This window comes from Emys orbicularis, chromosome 1, assembly GCF_028017835.1.
Source record: "Emys orbicularis isolate rEmyOrb1 chromosome 1, rEmyOrb1.hap1, whole genome shotgun sequence".
Classification (NCBI taxonomy): Eukaryota; Metazoa; Chordata; order Testudines; family Emydidae; genus Emys; species Emys orbicularis.
In genome coordinates this window covers 41,616,723-41,634,674 of record NC_088683.1, presented here as the reverse complement: position 1 = coordinate 41,634,674, position 17,952 = coordinate 41,616,723, and the positions used below count along the sequence as shown (strand labels likewise).

The 17,952-nt window shown below is 47.1% G+C and overlaps 1 protein-coding gene and 1 pseudogene across 1 annotated transcript; both read left to right on the top strand.

Moving 5' to 3' along the window:
- The first annotated feature begins 457 nt into the window (after positions 1–457).
- On the top strand, positions 458–12,730 carry LOC135875783 (kinesin-associated protein 3-like; annotated as a pseudogene).
- Positions 12,731–12,940: 210 nt separating this feature from the next.
- LOC135876228 (tetraspanin-7-like) lies at positions 12,941–13,654 on the top strand. The gene has a single exon (XM_065401430.1). It carries the CDS (start codon positions 12,941–12,943, stop codon positions 13,652–13,654), a length of 714 nt encoding a protein of 237 aa, XP_065257502.1.
- Positions 13,655–17,952: the final 4,298 nt, after the last annotated feature.

Below are 17,952 nucleotides of genomic sequence, written 5' to 3'. Positions count from 1 at the left end.
AACACGAAGAACAGGTGCCTTCTAACTGTGACAGAACCTTTCTTCCAATGAAGGCTTGAAAAATAAGGTAAGACAAGTTCAGTTGCCTTCCAAACTTGCTGCACTTTTTAGGAAATGAAGGCTACAAATGGACAGCAATGCATGATGTCTGTTACACAAACGTGAATGCTTGCTTTAAATCCGTGTTCACAGACTGCGTACCACAGTTAATGAAGATGCCCTCTAAGTGCTTTGCTAAACACATTGACCTGGATGCTAACAAGAAAAATGTGACACTTACCTACTTAAGGAACCATATTGAAGATGTTAATAAAGAAGACTCTGCAGACACCATCCATTGATGATGATGACGACGACGACCAACAGCATTTCTCAGCAAAAGTCAACCAAAAACCTCTGTATATGAATTCTGTTGTTCACTTAACAGCTCACTAATTATGAAGTGGAATAATTGGCAATGGAATATTTGGGTGCTTGTAAATTTGACCAAACCTAATTTAAATCGGGAACTTGTGTTCATAGAGTACACGTGTGCTGGTTCCCTATCACAAGGATAAACTAAAATCAAGTTCTGTACAAAATGACCTCTCCTAGAAGTGGTAATAATGACTGGAACTGTTTTACAGATGTTTCCTGTGCTGCTCTGCTAGCTGTACCTGGAATCATTCTGGCATGCTTTGAACTGCTGAATGTAGAGCCGTGAGATGAGGCATTTTTGTGCCAAATTATCTCTTTTTACTAGATGGTTTTCCATCAGCCATCAGAGATGTCATCAAGGAACTTAGACTCTAGCTTACTGAATATACCAGATTCATGACAGAAACATGGAGCTCTGCAAGGTCTATGATAACACACTTGATATTATAATAGAGCATGCAGAAAAGTGGGCTGAGAAGATGCAGAATGAGAAGTTCCTCTGTCACAACTCTCAAGGCTTAATTCTTGAGTCCACTCTTACTGCTTTGTACCAGCATGGTAGCATTTTATATCCATTTTGCACTGCTGTAAATGATTATACAAGGTGCAAAAAAGTGGAGAATCAGGCACTATGTATTATAGCCCATGAGGCTAGTCTGCTAGCTTGCTATATTGCCTAATGTGTTTTCTTCATTGGTTTGATTATATTGTTAGGGATTTTGTTTATACCAAATTCCAGTATATATTCTCATAATATTTGGCTGTAGCGCAAGGAACCTACAGGTCTATGTCCTGTATGATTAAGCTAGAGTAAGTTAGCATAAGTGTTTGTAACCTTTGGCATAGATAAATGGCCTACCACTTACCCCTTTTTGTCCTTGGGGAACTGCATGGAAAACCGAACAGAGAACTGCATGTGTTTACCATGAGTCTGGAACAGACCGGTAACCACAGGGAACACTGCAGAACATGTAAGTCATGATTTAGGCCAAAGGTAACGGTTTTGGGGATGAGATAATCAATATTAATATGTATGAATATATGTCATAATGTATATGTGTATCTGAAGATTTATCTGGGTGAGGAAATAAGATTTGGGCATGGTAGGTTGGGCACTGATATGAATATTCAGGGCATTGCCAGGACCCTATAAAAGGGCAAACAACAATGCAGAGGGGGTCACTCTTTCTATCAAGCTATCAGCTCAGCTTTGGCAATATAGCTTAGCTACTCAACACTCGAACCTGATCTCGACCAACTTGGGGAGCCTGGACCATCAAATTCATCGGGCATGCCAGAGACGAGGCAGACACCTAGTATGGAAAATTTCAGCCTAAACAGTTAAAGTTTGGCAAAGAATGACAAGCAACTGAAGAGTGTCTTATAAAGGGAAGTATTGGCCAGTCTTAACTATGGGTGATGCTACCAGCAGCCTCTAATTCTTGTACAATGCTGTGGTACAAAACTATGATGATAAGCACTTGATTAATCATGATAGATTGTGATCCTGAGTGACAGTTTCCAAGGACAGGAATAACAACATTTAAGAAAATGATTAAGGCTGCCAGGGCATGGGCTGCATACCTAGTGGGTGGAACAGGACCTTGCCTGCTGGTTGTAGTGGCAGTTTGGAGTAATGGCAAGCACAGAGTCAGGGTAAAGAAGCCAGCCAAAAGTGAGAACTGGAGCCATGATTGGGAACACCAACCCGAAAGGTAAGCCAAAGTTAGGGTCAAGAAGTCAAGCCAAAGGTTGGAGCCTGAATCAGAATCAGGGCAGGGAGGCAAGGATTAGACTGAAGCAGGCAGGAATCAAGGCTGGAGCAAGGAGGGAAAGCAGGGTAAGTTCAGCTACAGGTGTGGTACAGGCTGAGTAGCCACTGTGCTGCTGCCACTGCAAAGGTCAAGTAGCAGGCTGCTGGCTCCCCTACCCAATCAGGAAGTGCGACCATTTGAAGAAGTTTCATTGGCCTGTGCTCCTGACAAAATGCCCTTATTGGGCAACTAAGCAAGATTCTCCATCACTGAACTGGACACAGAATATTGTTGGCAAATTATTGCAACGACTGAAGGAAAGATACCAATGTGAGGTACTGCTTGTACACAGCGTACTGTCTTTGGCTAGTACTTGACATATTAGAGTGATGTTTTGCTTGAGGACAGTGCATTTTTGCTCCAGTAATGCAAAGCAGCTATAAAGTTTGATAGATCTGGACACCCAAGGATTGGGAAATCCTCTGGTAATGTAATGTCAGGATAGTGATTCCTACACTGCGTAGCGATTCCTGTGGTGCAGGAAAGATGGCTGAATTAGAGGGGGGCATATATAGGAAATTCCCATGCTGTGGTGACCTAAAACTGCTGGAGTAGCCCCTTAGGATCCTAAGGCTGTTATAACTTACACAGGAATCCACCAGGGATCTTATACCAATTCCTGGCCAGCTCCAGGATTGAGAAAACAGAAAGGTGGCTTAAAACCAACTTTTCCTTTCTCCCACATCCAGTCTTATCCCAAGCACAGCTCAACTGCACTGGTGAGAGGAGGGGAGGATTGTAGGCCTACATGTATACATGTTTGTGACACACTCATTGACCAGCATCAACTATAAGTTCCTCATAATGATATATATGAGGAGGTGGATGAGGCTTTTTTTAAACAGCTAACAAAATCATCCAAAGCACAGGACTTGGTGGTGATGGGGGACTTCAACTACCCAGACATCTGTTGGGAAAATAACAGCAAGGCACAGATTATCCAAGAAGTTCTTGGAATGTGTTGGAGACAGTTTTTTATTTCAGAAGGTGGAGAACGCTACTAGGGGAGAGGCTGTTCTTGATTTGATTTTGCCAAATAGGGAGGAACTGGTTGAGAATTTGAAAGTGGAAGGCAGCTTAGGTGAAAGCGATCATGATTCTAAGGAATGGTAGGAGGGAGAACAGCAAAATAAAGACAATGGATTTAAAGAAGGCAGATTTTAGCAAACTCAGGGAGTTGATAGGTAAGATCCCATGGGAAGTACGTCTAAAGGGAAAAACAATAGAAGACAGTTGGCAGTTTTTCAAAGAGACATTATTAAGGGCACAACAGCAAACTATCCCACTGCATAGGAAAGACAGGAAGTATGGCAAGAGACCACCCTGGCTTAACCAGGAGATCTTCAATGATCTAAAAAAAAAAAAAAAAGTGTCCTGCAAAAAGTGGAAACTAGATCAAATTACAAAGGATGAATATAAACAACTAACACAAGTATGTAGGGACAAAATTAGAAAGGCCAAGGCACGAAATGAGATCAAACTAGCTAGAGACATAGAGGGTAACAAGAAAACATTCTACAAATATATTAGAAGCAAGAGGAAGACCAAGGACAAAGCTCAGGGCTTGTGTGAAAGCCGCAATCTAGCCCATAGTTATCATTATGACATCTGTTCAGGATCAAGTGAGAAAAGACAACGGATTTGAAAGAAGCAAGTCTTTTAAATTCAAATAGTTTCAAAACCAACAAAGGTAAAAAGATGGCAGAATATTATGACAAGCAAGTGGAAGAGAGAATAGATCTTTGCTGGGTGACCTTTCTAAATGCAACAGAACATGGAAATCCCACTTATGCATATGTGTATATAGGTAAATATAGATTAGTGTCATGTGACTTATGGACTGTCAGTATGCCTGGCTGCTGACAACACTCATTATCACATAGGACCCAATTCTGTGAAACACTGAATGCCCTCAACTTCCAATAAAGTCAGTGGGACATGAGAGGGACCAGTAATTTGTAATCAGCACTTCCTGATTACAAATCAGGCCAAGAGTCTGGTAAATGTTTAACATGCACTGGTCTTCCCTAAGCAGTTTCCAGGCCAGGAAAAGAGAAGCCTAAGTGTTTTATTCTTTTTTTACATCTGGGATTTATATTACCAGCTCTTGCCAGCCACTTAACTATCCCCTATGTGGTTGGATGGGCTAGCATCCAGATGTATTTGAAAATGTCCAGTGTTTAAATAATTGTCTGTGATGTAATTGGAAAGAGCATTGAGTTTGCCTTGATTGTTAGACTTGCTCAAGGCATTGATCATGGATATTCTTTGGAGCTGTTGCAAGGCTTATACTTTACATCCAGGATTTAATGTTGTATTATATTTTAAGGTTAAAGAAAACATTACATGTAAATCATTAATCCACAGATTTTCTTGTATTTGCTATTAATAGTACAAGCAGCTGATCTACAAGGTAGATTGCTATTTTTTTCAGGTCATTTCATTTAGCTATATGAGAAACTGAGGTACTCACTCTTTTTATTGCTGCTTCCTGAGGCACATTACCAAGAAATGTAAAGCCAGGCTCTACCCGAAGATCATACTTGCTCTAGGCAAGGTTGTCAAACCTCCTGCTCAGCTGTGCAGGGTAGAAGAGTCCCCCTCACCCTCCTGCTCAGATTGTCAATCTAGCTGTCAGGACCAGATCTGACACCCAATACTCTCCTGTGCAAACAAGTGGGCAGGGAGATGGCAGAGGGGATGGAGAGTGAGTGAAACCCAGCCTCCAACCAGGCCCGAGTGCATACAGCATAAAAGCTGCTCCATGAAAACAATTGAAGTAATGTAAGACTTTTCTGTACTTGAAACACTCACTATAGCGTAGTGGTTCTCAACCTCTTTACATCGTGGGCCACACATGCAGTTCTCTAGGTGTTATGTAGGCCGCATCCACACAACATATATACTCCCTGTATGGCCCTGAGGATGTCACGTGGGCCACAGCTGGGTGCTGATTGGGCTGCAAGTGGTTAAAAACCACTGCTATAGCAACAGGAGCGGTTCTCCTGTCGGCATAGTTAATCCACCTCCCTGAGAGACAGTACGTAGGTCAATGGAAGAATCCTTCCGTCGACCTACCGCTGTCTACACCAGAGGTTAGGTCAGCTTAACTATGTTGCTCAGGAGTGTGGATTTTTCATACCCCTGAATGGCGTAGCTGGGTTCACTTAACTTTTGTATGTAGGAAGGGGGCCTTACTCTCACCTCAGAGCAATGGGAGAGCAGGGGAGCAATTGAATTCTCTGAGTCACACTTTGTTCTCCGGTGTGTTCTGGGCATGGTGCAGCTATGTGGTACCACTTACTCATTGGGAGATTGCAAAGTTACAACAGAGCCCCTGATAAATAGTCCTGTTTTGTTCAATTTTGTACAAAAGGTATCACTCATCAGATCTAAGGGGAGCAGAATATGATGTAAACAATCAAAGGGCTCAACTCAAATGAAGTAGTACCTTCCTATGGGCCTACTTTACTCACACTGCATAGCATGTTGCTTCACTAATAGTTCCATTGAAGTCAATGGGACTTGTGGAGTTAGGTGGTACCCAACATGAGTAAGGGTATCATTCATTCTCAAAATGTGGACCTGTGATGGGTTCGGTCACAGAGACCCCCTTGGGACTGTCACCTGATGTGCTGAGATTACCTCTGTGCCCGTTTTCCCTGACAGCTTGGGACTCCAGAACCCTGCCTTGTTAACCAAGACACGCTAGCCTGCTACACAGACCCAGGTCTGGTCCACACTCCCAAAGCTGCAGATTTTAACCAAAAACTGTTCAGCAGGTCACCTACCTTCAGCACCCAGACACCCAGTTTCCAATGGGATCCAAACCCCAAATAAATCAATTTTACTCTGTATAAAGCTTATACAGGGTAAACTCATAAATTTTTGTCCGCCTTCTATAACACTGATAGAGAGATATGCACAGCTGTTTGCTCCCCCAGGTATTAATTACTTACTCTTGGTTTACTAATAAACAAAAGTGATTTTATTAAGTATAAAAAGTAGGATTTAAGTGGTTTCAAGTAATAACAGACAGAACAAAGTAAGTCACCAAGCAAAATAAAGCAAAAACATTCAAGTCTAAGCCCAATACATTAAGAAACTGATTACAGGTAAAATCTCACCCTCAGAGATGTTCCAAAAAGCTTCTTTCATAGACTAGACTCCTTCCTAGTCTGGGCCTAATCCTTTCCCCTGGTACAGTCTTTGTTAGTTCCAGCAGACATCTTAGGTGGAAAACAGGGGCATTATCATGACTGTCAGCCCCCTTTGTTCTGTTCCAGCCACTTTTATAGCTTTGGCACAAGGCAGGAATCTTTTGTCTCTCTGGGTCCCCACCTCTCCTTCTAAATGGAAAAGCACCAGGTTTAAGATGGATTTCAGTATCAGGTGACATGTTTACATGTCCTGTGAGACCCCAGCCTCCATTCTTCCAGGGCTGGCCTGTACCCACCCAGGATGGTTTGCAAGTAAACAGACCATTAACAACCAATTGTCCTAGTCAATGGGAGCCATCAAGCTTCCAAACCACCATTAATGGCCCACACTTTGCATAATTACAATAAGACCTCAGAGTTATACTTGGTATTCCTAGTTTCAGATACAAGAATGATACATTCATACAAATAGGATGAACATACTCAGTAGATTATAAGCTTTGTAATGATACCTTACAAGAGACCTTTTGCATAAAGCATATTCCAGTTACATTATATTCACACTCATAAGCATATTTCCATAAAACATTACGGAGTGCAAGGTCACAGGACCATCCTTTTGTTCTGTGTTTGTCCAGCACCCACCACAATGGGGTCCTGGTCTGTGACTGTTGCTCATAAGTGCTTCCATTGTAAAATAAATAATATCAGCAATATACAGTGATGGCATAGAACAACTTGTCAATACCTCAGCATTTACAGCATTCCTTTGTAAGTAACTTCATGAAAATCTTGTTTTGTGACCTAAGTGAACCTAGTTTGAGGATGTGAAAGTGCTTTACTAATTTAATTAAGCCTCACAAAATCCCTATCATGCAAGGAAGTATTATCATCCATATTTTACAGATAGATTAAATGAGGCACAGAGTGGTTAAGTGACTGCCAAGGGTCAGACAGCAAATCAGTGGGAGAGGAAGGAAAAGAATGCAGATCTCCTGACTTCCAGTCTTATATTCTAACCACTAGATATTCTCCTGTCATAGCAGTTAGAGGTTACATTTCAGATAAATAAATAGACTGAGTAAAGGAAAACACTATTCACTTCTTGATTATATCAGTAATTTGGTAAGTAACTGAAGGGGTTTGAGCTATATTTTACAGCTGTTTCTCACACATGCTTTGGTTTAGATCACTCTGTAAAACTAGTCACTTTACAGCATTTAATCTTACAGCAGTTTCCTAAAATGGTCAAAAGAAAATGTGGGTTTTCCCCCAAATTATTGAAATAAAAAAAATCTGCATTTAGTAAACCAAAACTTTAGAAACTGCCACAATATCATAGTTACAGTCAGCCACCCATGTAGCTTCAAATCTCATTTATCCACCAGATATTGTCAATATTCAAGGAAATGTAAACATGTAGACTCTGTGTAGACTGACCTTCAGACCAAATCTCAGGCCAAGTTGTTTTGAGGGAGAAAGAAATGATAAAACTGTTGAAAAAACTGCTCTGAAGACTGCTATAGACTGCCGAGAAAGACAAATGAGTCATAAAAGAGCTAATTGTTAGTTGTGAGGAAAAAACAGTTCTCCTGACATCTGTAAATTCACAGTTCAGTTCAAGTGGAACATCTGCAGACTTCTGTGGTTATTCATAACCAATGCACAAACTGGAGACAGACCTAGAATGAGGCAATATATTTCCCCCCAACCAATACTTTACATAGATAATGTGGGTTTAAATGTTGAAAAACTCAAGTTTCCCCCATTCCCATTTCCCCTCCTCATACTTACTTATGGGGACAGGATCAAGCCACACCACCCCTATTCTTCATCCCACCCACCCTTTTGCTTTGGCCCATGGGCCAAGTATATTTTAGGTAGCCATTGAAAGAGGGCCGTGATGGGACCTTACTCCCCATAACTCCCCAAAGAAGCCATGTAGAACTAGGGCATAATCCTTCCCATTGTGATGGGTGGAATGGGTATTGTGACATCTTACTCAGGGTACCCAGAACTGTGAACCCGTGTACCTCTCTCAGCCTCAGTAACTGAGAGTTTTGCAGCTGCTAAAACACACCAGCTTGTCTGCCTTGCCAGCAAACTCTTCAGTCCAAACCTTGCCTTGTTGGTAACAATCAGTGAACCCCAATTCGCAGGTCCCCAGAGATGTCTCTTCGCAGTGTCTAGTCCCTCTCATTGGACACTCGCAGAAATAAAGTTTGCTGCCTCCAAAGAGGTAGAGTACACACCAGTCTGTTTGGCTAGCTGAGGACTCACCCTATAATTTAATACACAGCATTGAGATGATTTTGTAATAAACAAGAATAGGTTTGTTAACAAAGGACAAAGATTTAAGTGATACTAAGCAAGAATAAAAGACATAGGTCTGGTTACAAATAAAATACACTTTCTAGTGACTAAAACTTAATTTCAGCAAGTTACAATCTTGCCATAAAAACCTCTACGGATGGAGATTCCACCACCTCCTTAAGTAACCCATTCCAGTGCTTCACCACCCTCCTAGTGAAATAGTTTTCCCTAATATCCAACCAATCCACACTGCAACTTGAGACCATTGCTCCTTGTTTGGTCATCTGCCTCCACTGAGAACAGCCTAGTTCCATCCTCTTTGGAACCCCCCCTCAGGTAGCTGAAAGCTGCTATCAAATCCCCCCTCACTCTTCTCTTCTGCAGACTAAATAAGCCCAGTTCCCTCAGCCTCTCCTCATAAGTCATGTGCCCCAACCCCCTAATCATTTTTGTTGCCCTCCACTGGACTCTCTCCAATTTGTCCACATCCTTTCTGTAATGGGGGGCCCAAAACTGAATGCAATACTCCAGATGTGGCCTCACCAGTGCCGATTAGAGGGGAATAATCACTTCCCTTGATCTGCTGGCAATGCTCCTACTAATGCAGCCCAATATGCCATTAGCCTTCATGGCAACAAGGGCACACTGATGACTCATATCCAGCTTCTCGTCCACTGTAATCCCCAGGTCCCTTTTCCCCCATTGTTTGCAGGTATCTTCTGGTTTCATCAGAAGAGAACTGAAATGTGATGGCTCTAATAGTAGCAGCGTCTCTTATTTCTTTACTTCTCCTGTCAGCTTGAATGTTACCTGCCTTGTCTCCTTTCTGTTTAAAATATACCTCTTCAGTTCTGACCATATAAAAGCCTGGAGGACAAGAGGCTATTCTGATATATTGTTTTATTATTTCATTCTGAAGGACCAGATTCTCAGTTGGTGTAAATGGATGTAGTTCCATTGCTCTTCTACTGCTGAATTCCATTAATGTCAATGGAAATATGCCAATTTACATCCAGGCTCTGGCCCAAAGGGCTCAGTTTTTGCTACTCCCTGCCCCAAGGATGAAATATTTTTCTTCCAGTGCAGCTAGCTGGGGGGGAATCATGCTTTCTTTGTCCAGGAAGCATAGCTGATGCTGATCCTTGTGATGGTGGCTTTAAGCATCTACCAACGGTGATAGGGTTGATTATGTATTTATAGAGACGTTAAAGTGTTTGTATTTTTCCAGTTATGTCAATGAGGACCTGCTCTTTTTAGCCTCCAGTTTTGAGATTTCAGACATGCTTAGCCTATATCCACGTAGCATCTGTCAGGCATATGACCTCCTACAGTTAATTGTGGATACTGGCATTGTGACATGAGAAGAAGTTTAGACATTATATAGTGTAATCTATTGTGGTGTACCCTGGCAGACAGGAGGGGAATAGGAGTAATCTCTACTTTAGAGGCTGAAAATCCTCAATATTCCTCTGAGATTCAGGTCTGTGTCATGTTAGAGATTATGATACTGATAAACCAAGTGCCAGCTCTGGCCAAGGCTGTTGATGTTATCTAAGAACTGACAACCACTGACAAACAGTAAAAGTCAGTATTTTTACTGATTTCAGTGGAGCTACTCCAGATTTACCTAGGGTGAAAATGAGGGCAAATCTGAACCAGAATTTACATTATGGAAGAAGGAATCAGGTTAACAAAAGTTCTAACTGTGCAGACTCTCAATAAAATTGTACACATCAGGATTCTTTTGCCAACTGTTATTAAAAAGCTAATAAATATTTTGTAAAAGTAATGGCATAATATGAGAAATGCAGGTATTAAAGATAGAGATAGAAGACACTTCTCTGCCTGAAGGCACTTGGCATTCAGTTTTATGTCTCACAATTCACCTGAGGAATATCTGTATCCAGTGAACTGATATCACTGTGATGAACCTAAATAAAAGAGTAAGTAATAGATTGTCACATACTTTGTGTGTTTTTGCCAGAACACATTAAGAAGAAACGGACTCAGGCTCAAGTTCCATGAATCACTAGTTTCTAAGGGCTTGTCTTCACTACCCGCCGATCCGGCGGGTAGCAATCGGTCTATCGGGGATCGACTTACCGCGTCTAGTGAAGACGCGATAAAATCGATCCCTGATCGCTCTGCCGACGACTCTGGAAATCCACCACGGCAAGAGGCAGCAGCGGAGTCGGCGGCAGCGGTCGACTTTCCCCCGTCCTCACAGCCAGGTAAGCCGACCTAAAATACGCAACTTCAGCTACGGTATTCACGTAGCTGAAGTTGCGTATCTTAGGTCGGACCCCCGCTGTAGTGTAGACCTAGCCTAAAATGCAATGGGGCCCCTGGATAGGGCACTGGACAGAACTGGGTTTTATTCCCAGCTGCCTGTGATCTTGCTTCCCCTTTTGTCTGTATTACCTATTTAAATTGTAAACTCTTGGGGCAGAGAGTGTTTTTTGCTGTGTTTGTAAAGTGCACCATGGGGTCCCAGCTGACTTGACCCTCTAGGTGCTACTGTAGTACAAATAATGTCTATTAATGAACATTCTTGCATAACTATTTTCCCCCTCTTATTGCTCATGCTTATCTCCAGGTAAATAAAGTTAATGCTTAGCAAAGCAAAAACAGGAAGAAAGATTTCCTGTACACTTAATAATTACTCTATGGTAAATAAATCATGTTCACCTTGACTGTATGGCTTTAGGATTTGTTACTAGGAAGTGTCCTATGTTTGATCAAATATAGGAAATAAAATGCAAAAAAAAAAAAAAAAAAAAAAACTATAATGCATTATTTGTATGTTTTCTTTAAAAATATTTTGATTAGGCCTCTGTTTTTAGTGCTTAGAATTAAAATCAGAACCAGTAACTACAAAGGGCTAGTTCCTTTGTTGAATGTAATCCCATACCACTCTAGATTCTGACAAATATTAATCTTGTGGCTCCAGCAGCAGAACCTTTTAATTTGATAGTGCAGTTCAAAGGCGAGAGAGAAAACAATCGATCTGACATATACTCCTCCATTTATTGCACCATAAATCTATCGAGGAAGATCTGAAGAATTTATTTATTTGTCCCTTCCGAAATCCCATATTGCTTGCTATGCACTAGCAGTACCAAAGGAAAGGGGTTTAGTTGCTTAGAACAGACATGCCCTATCATTTCAAAGCTGTAGCCTGGTTTTCTACAAAATTTTTCTCGGAATGATGTGTAGGCTGGAAAGCAAAATAGGCTGGGAGGGACTGATTACAAGACTCTTATTCCTCTTCATAACACAGTATGGCAGACTCCCTTATACAGTCCCCAAGAAGAACCAGAAATCATATCTGCTGGGCTTTGATGTGGGAGACACAAGCGATGGGAGAAGTTTCCATTGTGGAATTTTACCAGTGACCGAGAGGAAGGGAACTAAAAACAACCTTGTGACCAGCTTTTTAAATAGGTATGTGAGCAGGGTTGCTTGGCTCTCCAGGTGAGGACTCCCGGCCAGTCTTGCCTGGGCTGGAAATCATCTGTGCTGTGCCCGCTGGTTTTGCCGTGTGGCACTTGACTGAAAAGCGGCCTCAGAACTATACCCACCTGCTCTAAAAGGGAATGCGGGGACCACGACGAGCGACTTAGCAGTTGGTGCCCTGGTGCCCAGATTGGAGGACGCGCGGCTGGAGCAGAAGCCGCAGCAGGAGCCTCTGGAGGGCTGAGTGACAGCTCGGGGAGGAGGTGGTCCTCTCCTCCCAGCGGGGGATCCTCCGGTGTGACAGGCGCAGCTTGTACTACAAACCCAGCCGCTCGTTACCCAGAGCAGCACTTTGCTCACGGGGACTCTCTGGAAGCCCAACAGCAGGATCAGCCGCTGGCGGTGCCAGCAGCAATAGGAGGCGTCCCTGGCCACCCATCCCGCAGTGAAGAGCGGGAAGCGGACTCTGATCGCCTGGACTCTCATCCGCGGCAGCCGGGAGAGAGCCGCAGCGCGTCCCCTCTCCAAGGACTGGCCTGGAAACCCAGTGGGGGCAGAAGCTCCCAGTAGCACCCAGCAGCTGCAGAACCCAAGGGCACCCCCCAATCTCGTCACCACCCAGCGGCAGCTTCCCAGCTGGACACCCAGCAGCACCCTGCAGGGGCATTAGCTAAGGGTGGCATCCAGCCGCGCACAGCACCAGCTCTCCAGGGTGCCCTTCCTCACCAGCCGCAGCACCCGATAGCAGCACCCAAGGCCAGCAGCGCCGAGGGGGCGACCATGGCCCTGCTCAAGCTCTTCCTCATGGCCTTCAGCTTCGTCTTCTGGGCGGCGGGGCTGACCATGCTCACCCTGGGCATCTGGGCCAAGATCTCGTTGGGCAGCTACCTGGTGCTGTCCGCCAACCAGTACCCCAACACCCCTTTCATCTTGCTGGCCACGGGCGCCGCCGTCCTGGTCTGGGGCTTCCTGGGCTGCTTCAGCGCTGCCACCGAGCACCGCTGCCTGCTGCGCACCTACGCGGCCTTCCAGCTGGCGGTGCTGGCGGCCGGGCTGGCGGCGGGGCTCTCGGCCTTGTTCTACCGCAGGGACATCGCCGAGGGCTTCCGGGCCGGGCTGCTGGAGGCGGTGCGCGCCTACGGCGAGGACGAGCAGAAGGCGGACGCCCTGGACTCCCTGCAGCGCGCCCTCGACTGCTGCGGGGCCGAGAGCTACCGCGACTGGCTCGCCTCGCCCTGGTCCCTGGCGCAGCCGGGGCGCAACGGCTCGGTGCCGGACAGCTGCTGCCGGGCGCACCGGGGCTGCCAACACAGCCCGCTGCCGCCCGAAGCCCGCGGCATCCACCGTGACGGCTGCTTCGCCAAGGTCTCCGGCTTCGTCAGCGACAACCTGTTCTACATCGCCACGGCCGCGCTGGGGCTGGCGCTGCTGCAGGGCGTGGGCATCGTGCTGGCCTGCCTGCTGGCCGCCCGCCTTCGCCCCGCGCCGCGCTGAGCGCGCCCCCTCCAGCGCCGGGCCAGGGTGTTCCCAGCTTCCGGCCCGGGGTGTTCCCAGCGCCCGGCCCCGATCGCCCGCAGCGCCCGGCCGGGGTGTTCCCAGCGCCCGCGGCCCCGACCGCCCGCAGCGCCTGGCCCGGGGTGTTCCCAGAGCCCGGCCCGGGATGTTCCCAGCGCCTGCAGCCCCGACCGCCCGCAGCGCCTGGCCCGGGGTGTTCCCAGCGACCCCGCCCTCAGCTTCTGCCCCGGGATTCCCTACCCGGAGCCCGTCCTCTTCCCAGCGCTGCGGCTGTCAGCCCCGCAGCCCCCCTCCTACGCTAAGGCGATCCCGGGCACCTCCACCCCCCAAGCACTCCTCTCTGGGCACTGACTGGCCACCACTACTACGTGCCCTATCCTCTCCCACCCCGAGCTGCCTGGAGAGCCCTCTGCCGTGCTACTCCGGGGACTGGATCAGCGCCACCCACCCCCCCCCCATTCCTCCTGCTCTGGGGACTGGAGCAGCTGCTCCCCCCTATGCCACCCCCCTTCTCCACCACCTCCTTGGAGAACTAGATCGGCAGCACCAACTCTGCCCTCCTGGCCCCTTGCTTCCCCCCGGCCTCCGCCCTCCCCGGGGAGCTCATCCGCCTGCACGCGCCCGCGGAAACCGTGGCTGGGCTAGAGACTTTCCCCTACAAACAGCGGTGGGAGGGAGAACGAGCATCGCTCTCTCCCCGGCCGGCGGGTGAGACTTTCCTGTAACATATACACGTCTGGCGTCCCTGCAAGGGGAGAGAGGGTGGGGGTCTGGGCACGAGAGGGGCTTTACCCGACAGCGAGGTTAGCGGAGTTTCCTTGGGAGAAGAGCGGGGTTTGATTTTCCAAAGGGAGCTGTTATCTCGACAGAATGGACGGCCGTAGGTTTTAGCTGGTGAAAGGGGCTGTCAATAGACCCCTCTGGTGGTCGGCTGGTTCCGGGGATAGTCCTTGAAAGGCCAGAAGGCTGGGACAGCTAAGTGCTTCCGTAGGGAATTGCAAGTCCCCCACTAACACAGGTATCAGAGGGGTAGCCATGTTAGTCTGAATCTGTAAAAAGCAACAGAGGGTCCTGTGGCACCTTTAAGACTAACAGAAGTATTGGGAGCATAAGCTTTCGTGGGTAAGAACCTCACTTCTTCATCTGAAGAAGTGAGGTTCTTACCCACGAAAGCTTATGCTCCCAATACTTCTGTTAGTCTTAAAGGTGCCACAGGACCCTCTGCCACTAACACAGGGCCACCCCGGACTTTTGCTCTTCACCTGCAGGCCAGGTCCCGCCTACGGGTCCTCGCTGCTGAGCGGAGATTGTTCCTATTGAACGTAAGTTAATGAAAGCGGCAGCATTCCGCACACTTCTTCTCCTGCTGGCTGCTGCACTGCGCACCCCGCTCCTCTCTCAGCGAACTGTAAGCGCTGTCCGGCCTTGCAAGGCTCCCCTTTATTGTTACCCAGCGAGCCTTTTACATCCCCGAGGGGCTGTGCCAGCAACAACAAGGACAGCCGGATCCGAGTGAAGAGACTGGCAACCCCCCCCCCGTCCCACCTTGATTTCAGGGAGAAGAAGAGGGAGGTCTACACGACTTCTAACGCATCCTCCGGGGGAAGTTCAGACATCCCTTCATTCGCTTAGGACACGGACGAGAGTCCATTGAATCTTCGCCGCCCGCCCCCCGCTTTCCGTGGGGGTTTCTAGAACCATGTTTACAGTCTCGTGCCGGTTTACAGAACGATGTTCAGGCCGGCAATTCTGCCTTTTTCTAAGGATCCTGCTTTAACAGGGCTCTCTGGCTCCCGCCCCAGCCCTTTAAAAAGCTGTTGCTTAGGCTTTGTCTTCACTACCCGCCGATCCGGCGGGTAGCAATCGGTTTATCGGGGATCGGCTTACCGCGTCTAGTGAAGACGCGGTAAAATCGATCCCTGATCGCTCTGCCGTCGACTCCGGAAATCCACCTCGGCAGGAGGCGGCAGCGGAGTCGGCGGCAGCGCGGCAGCGGTCGACTTTCCCGCGTCCTCACCGCTAGGTAAGCCGACCTAAAATACGCAACTTCAGCTACGGTATTCACGTAGCTGAAGTTGCGTATCTTAGGTCGGACCCCCGCTGTAGTGTAGACCTAGCCTTAGAGGAAAACCGCTGTTATTACTGTATCACAGTGTGCGGGTCAGGCTATAGAAGGGATCTGCAACCTTTGGCACGCGGTTTCCCGCAGCCCCCCATTGGCTTGGAGCGAGGAACCACGACCAGTGGGAGCCGCAATCGTCTGAACCTGCGGACCCGGCCCACCAGGGTGCTTACCTTGCGGTAAGCGTGCCAAAGGTTGCCGATCCCTGGCTATAGTATTCCCCACCGACCAGCTTCGGAACCACAAAAGACCAGGTTCACTTTTAAGAGCTCGTTTTTGCTCCCCCACGTCCCCGCGTTAGTTTCCCCTAAAATGGGCATTTACCTGCCGTTTTAACCCGTGTCTCCCTTCTGACTCAAGCCATTCATAGGCAGAGCAATGGCCTGTTGAGCCCGCCAGCTAGATGAGTGATAACGGGCTAAGCAGAAGCCTTGCAGGAGGGCAGAAAGAGGATGGTTTCTGCAGGCGGAAGGCAGTTTCAGGCTGGAATTTCTGCAAGAGGAACTTGCCACCTTCAGTGAAATTAACTGCTAAAGGCTATTCGCAGTGTGCTATCGGAACGCCAGGGAAATTGACAGTAGACAGCGATCACAAGCTGCGTTTGACTTAAGTGAGCCAGCTCGGAGCCCGGGAGTTTCTGACTGACAGCTCCCGTCACAATGTACCATCGCCAACGGACAATCGCCATCCTGCGTTCCTCACTCATTGGAATAGTCACCTAAGGATTAGTAGGGGTTGCAAGATCTAGCCCAAAGTGCATGAAATAAATAGACGGGGCAGCTGCTTTTTAGCATTGTAGAACTTCCTCCCAGCGAAGCCTAACCAGCCCGGCTTCTCCCAAACCCATCGCTGGCTTTTTAACTCTCGGTTTTGCTTGTTCCGTAGGAATGGGATTGATGAAGCGGGGAAGTGGTCAGTTACTAATATTGCTGCATGTCAGAGACGCTTCCCTCTCAGTAAGGAAGGAGGGCAGGACCAAGCGGGAACCCTGCTTGGTCAACAAGCTATTTGAATGTATCAGAGGGGTAGCCGTGTTAGTCTGGCTCTGTAAAAGCAGCAAAGAGTCCTGTGGCACCTTATAGACCAACAGACGTATTGGAGCATGAGCTTTCATGGGTGCATCCGACAAAATGGGTATTCACTCATGAAAGCTCATGTTCCAATACATCTGTTAGTCTATAAGGTGCCACAGGACTCTTTGAAGCTATTTGAATGTGATTGTCCCCACGCTGCAGCCCCAAGGAGAGCGGGGTGACTGCAGTTTTCAGTTGTGCCCCGCCAAGCTGTGTCACATGTGCAAAGGAGGAAAGCGAGCTTTCCGATCCCTGCCTTTGCAGAAAGAAAATGTCCTCTTCTGTTAGCGCTCCTTTCAGGCTGACTGTCCGCCTTCCGGGGAATTTTAATCCCAGAGCTTTGCAACTGCACTGCACAAGCTTTATAATGAAACCCAGAGTCCGCTTGCAATGAGCCTGAAGGAGGCTTGTTCGACAGGATCGCAAGTGCGCAGCTCTACGGCAGTGGTTTTCAGGCTGTGGTCCGGACCCTGGGGGACTGCACACTACGTTTAAGATTTCCAAAGGGGTCCATCTCCATTCAAAAATTTTTAGGGGTCCATACATGCAAAAAAGGTTGGATGCCCCAGAGCAGTGTTTTCAAGTCTTCTTGAGGGAGAAGAACGTCACCTACAATTCTTACCTTTGGGATCAAATACTGCTTTATTATATTTCACATTATTTTCATAGCTACTTCGTGTTGGTCCCTGGCCTAGGCCATGTACTACCTACCATTTGGTTCACATGGAAGAATTTTTTCCATTGAGTTTTCCCCCAGAACGTAGTGTCCACAACTGGAAGGGCTCTGCATGGATTCTTTGGAGTAAGAAACCATTATGGGGTGCAGACTGGGTGGGAAGAGGTTTCCCCATGAGAAAAATCTTTGGGCAGTAGCTCTCCTCTTTTTGCCTGTGTACACAATACCTTTCACAAGGGGCCTGGTCCTGACTGGTCACAACACAAATAACAACCACTAGTAACTTTTTGCATGCATTTATTGAAAACATTACTTGCACCAGTTAATTTTCAGGGGATCCTCTTAGTCTGCAATCTGATTGGAGAGGATCATTCCAACTACCCCCACCACCCTCTCTTTAGCAGAA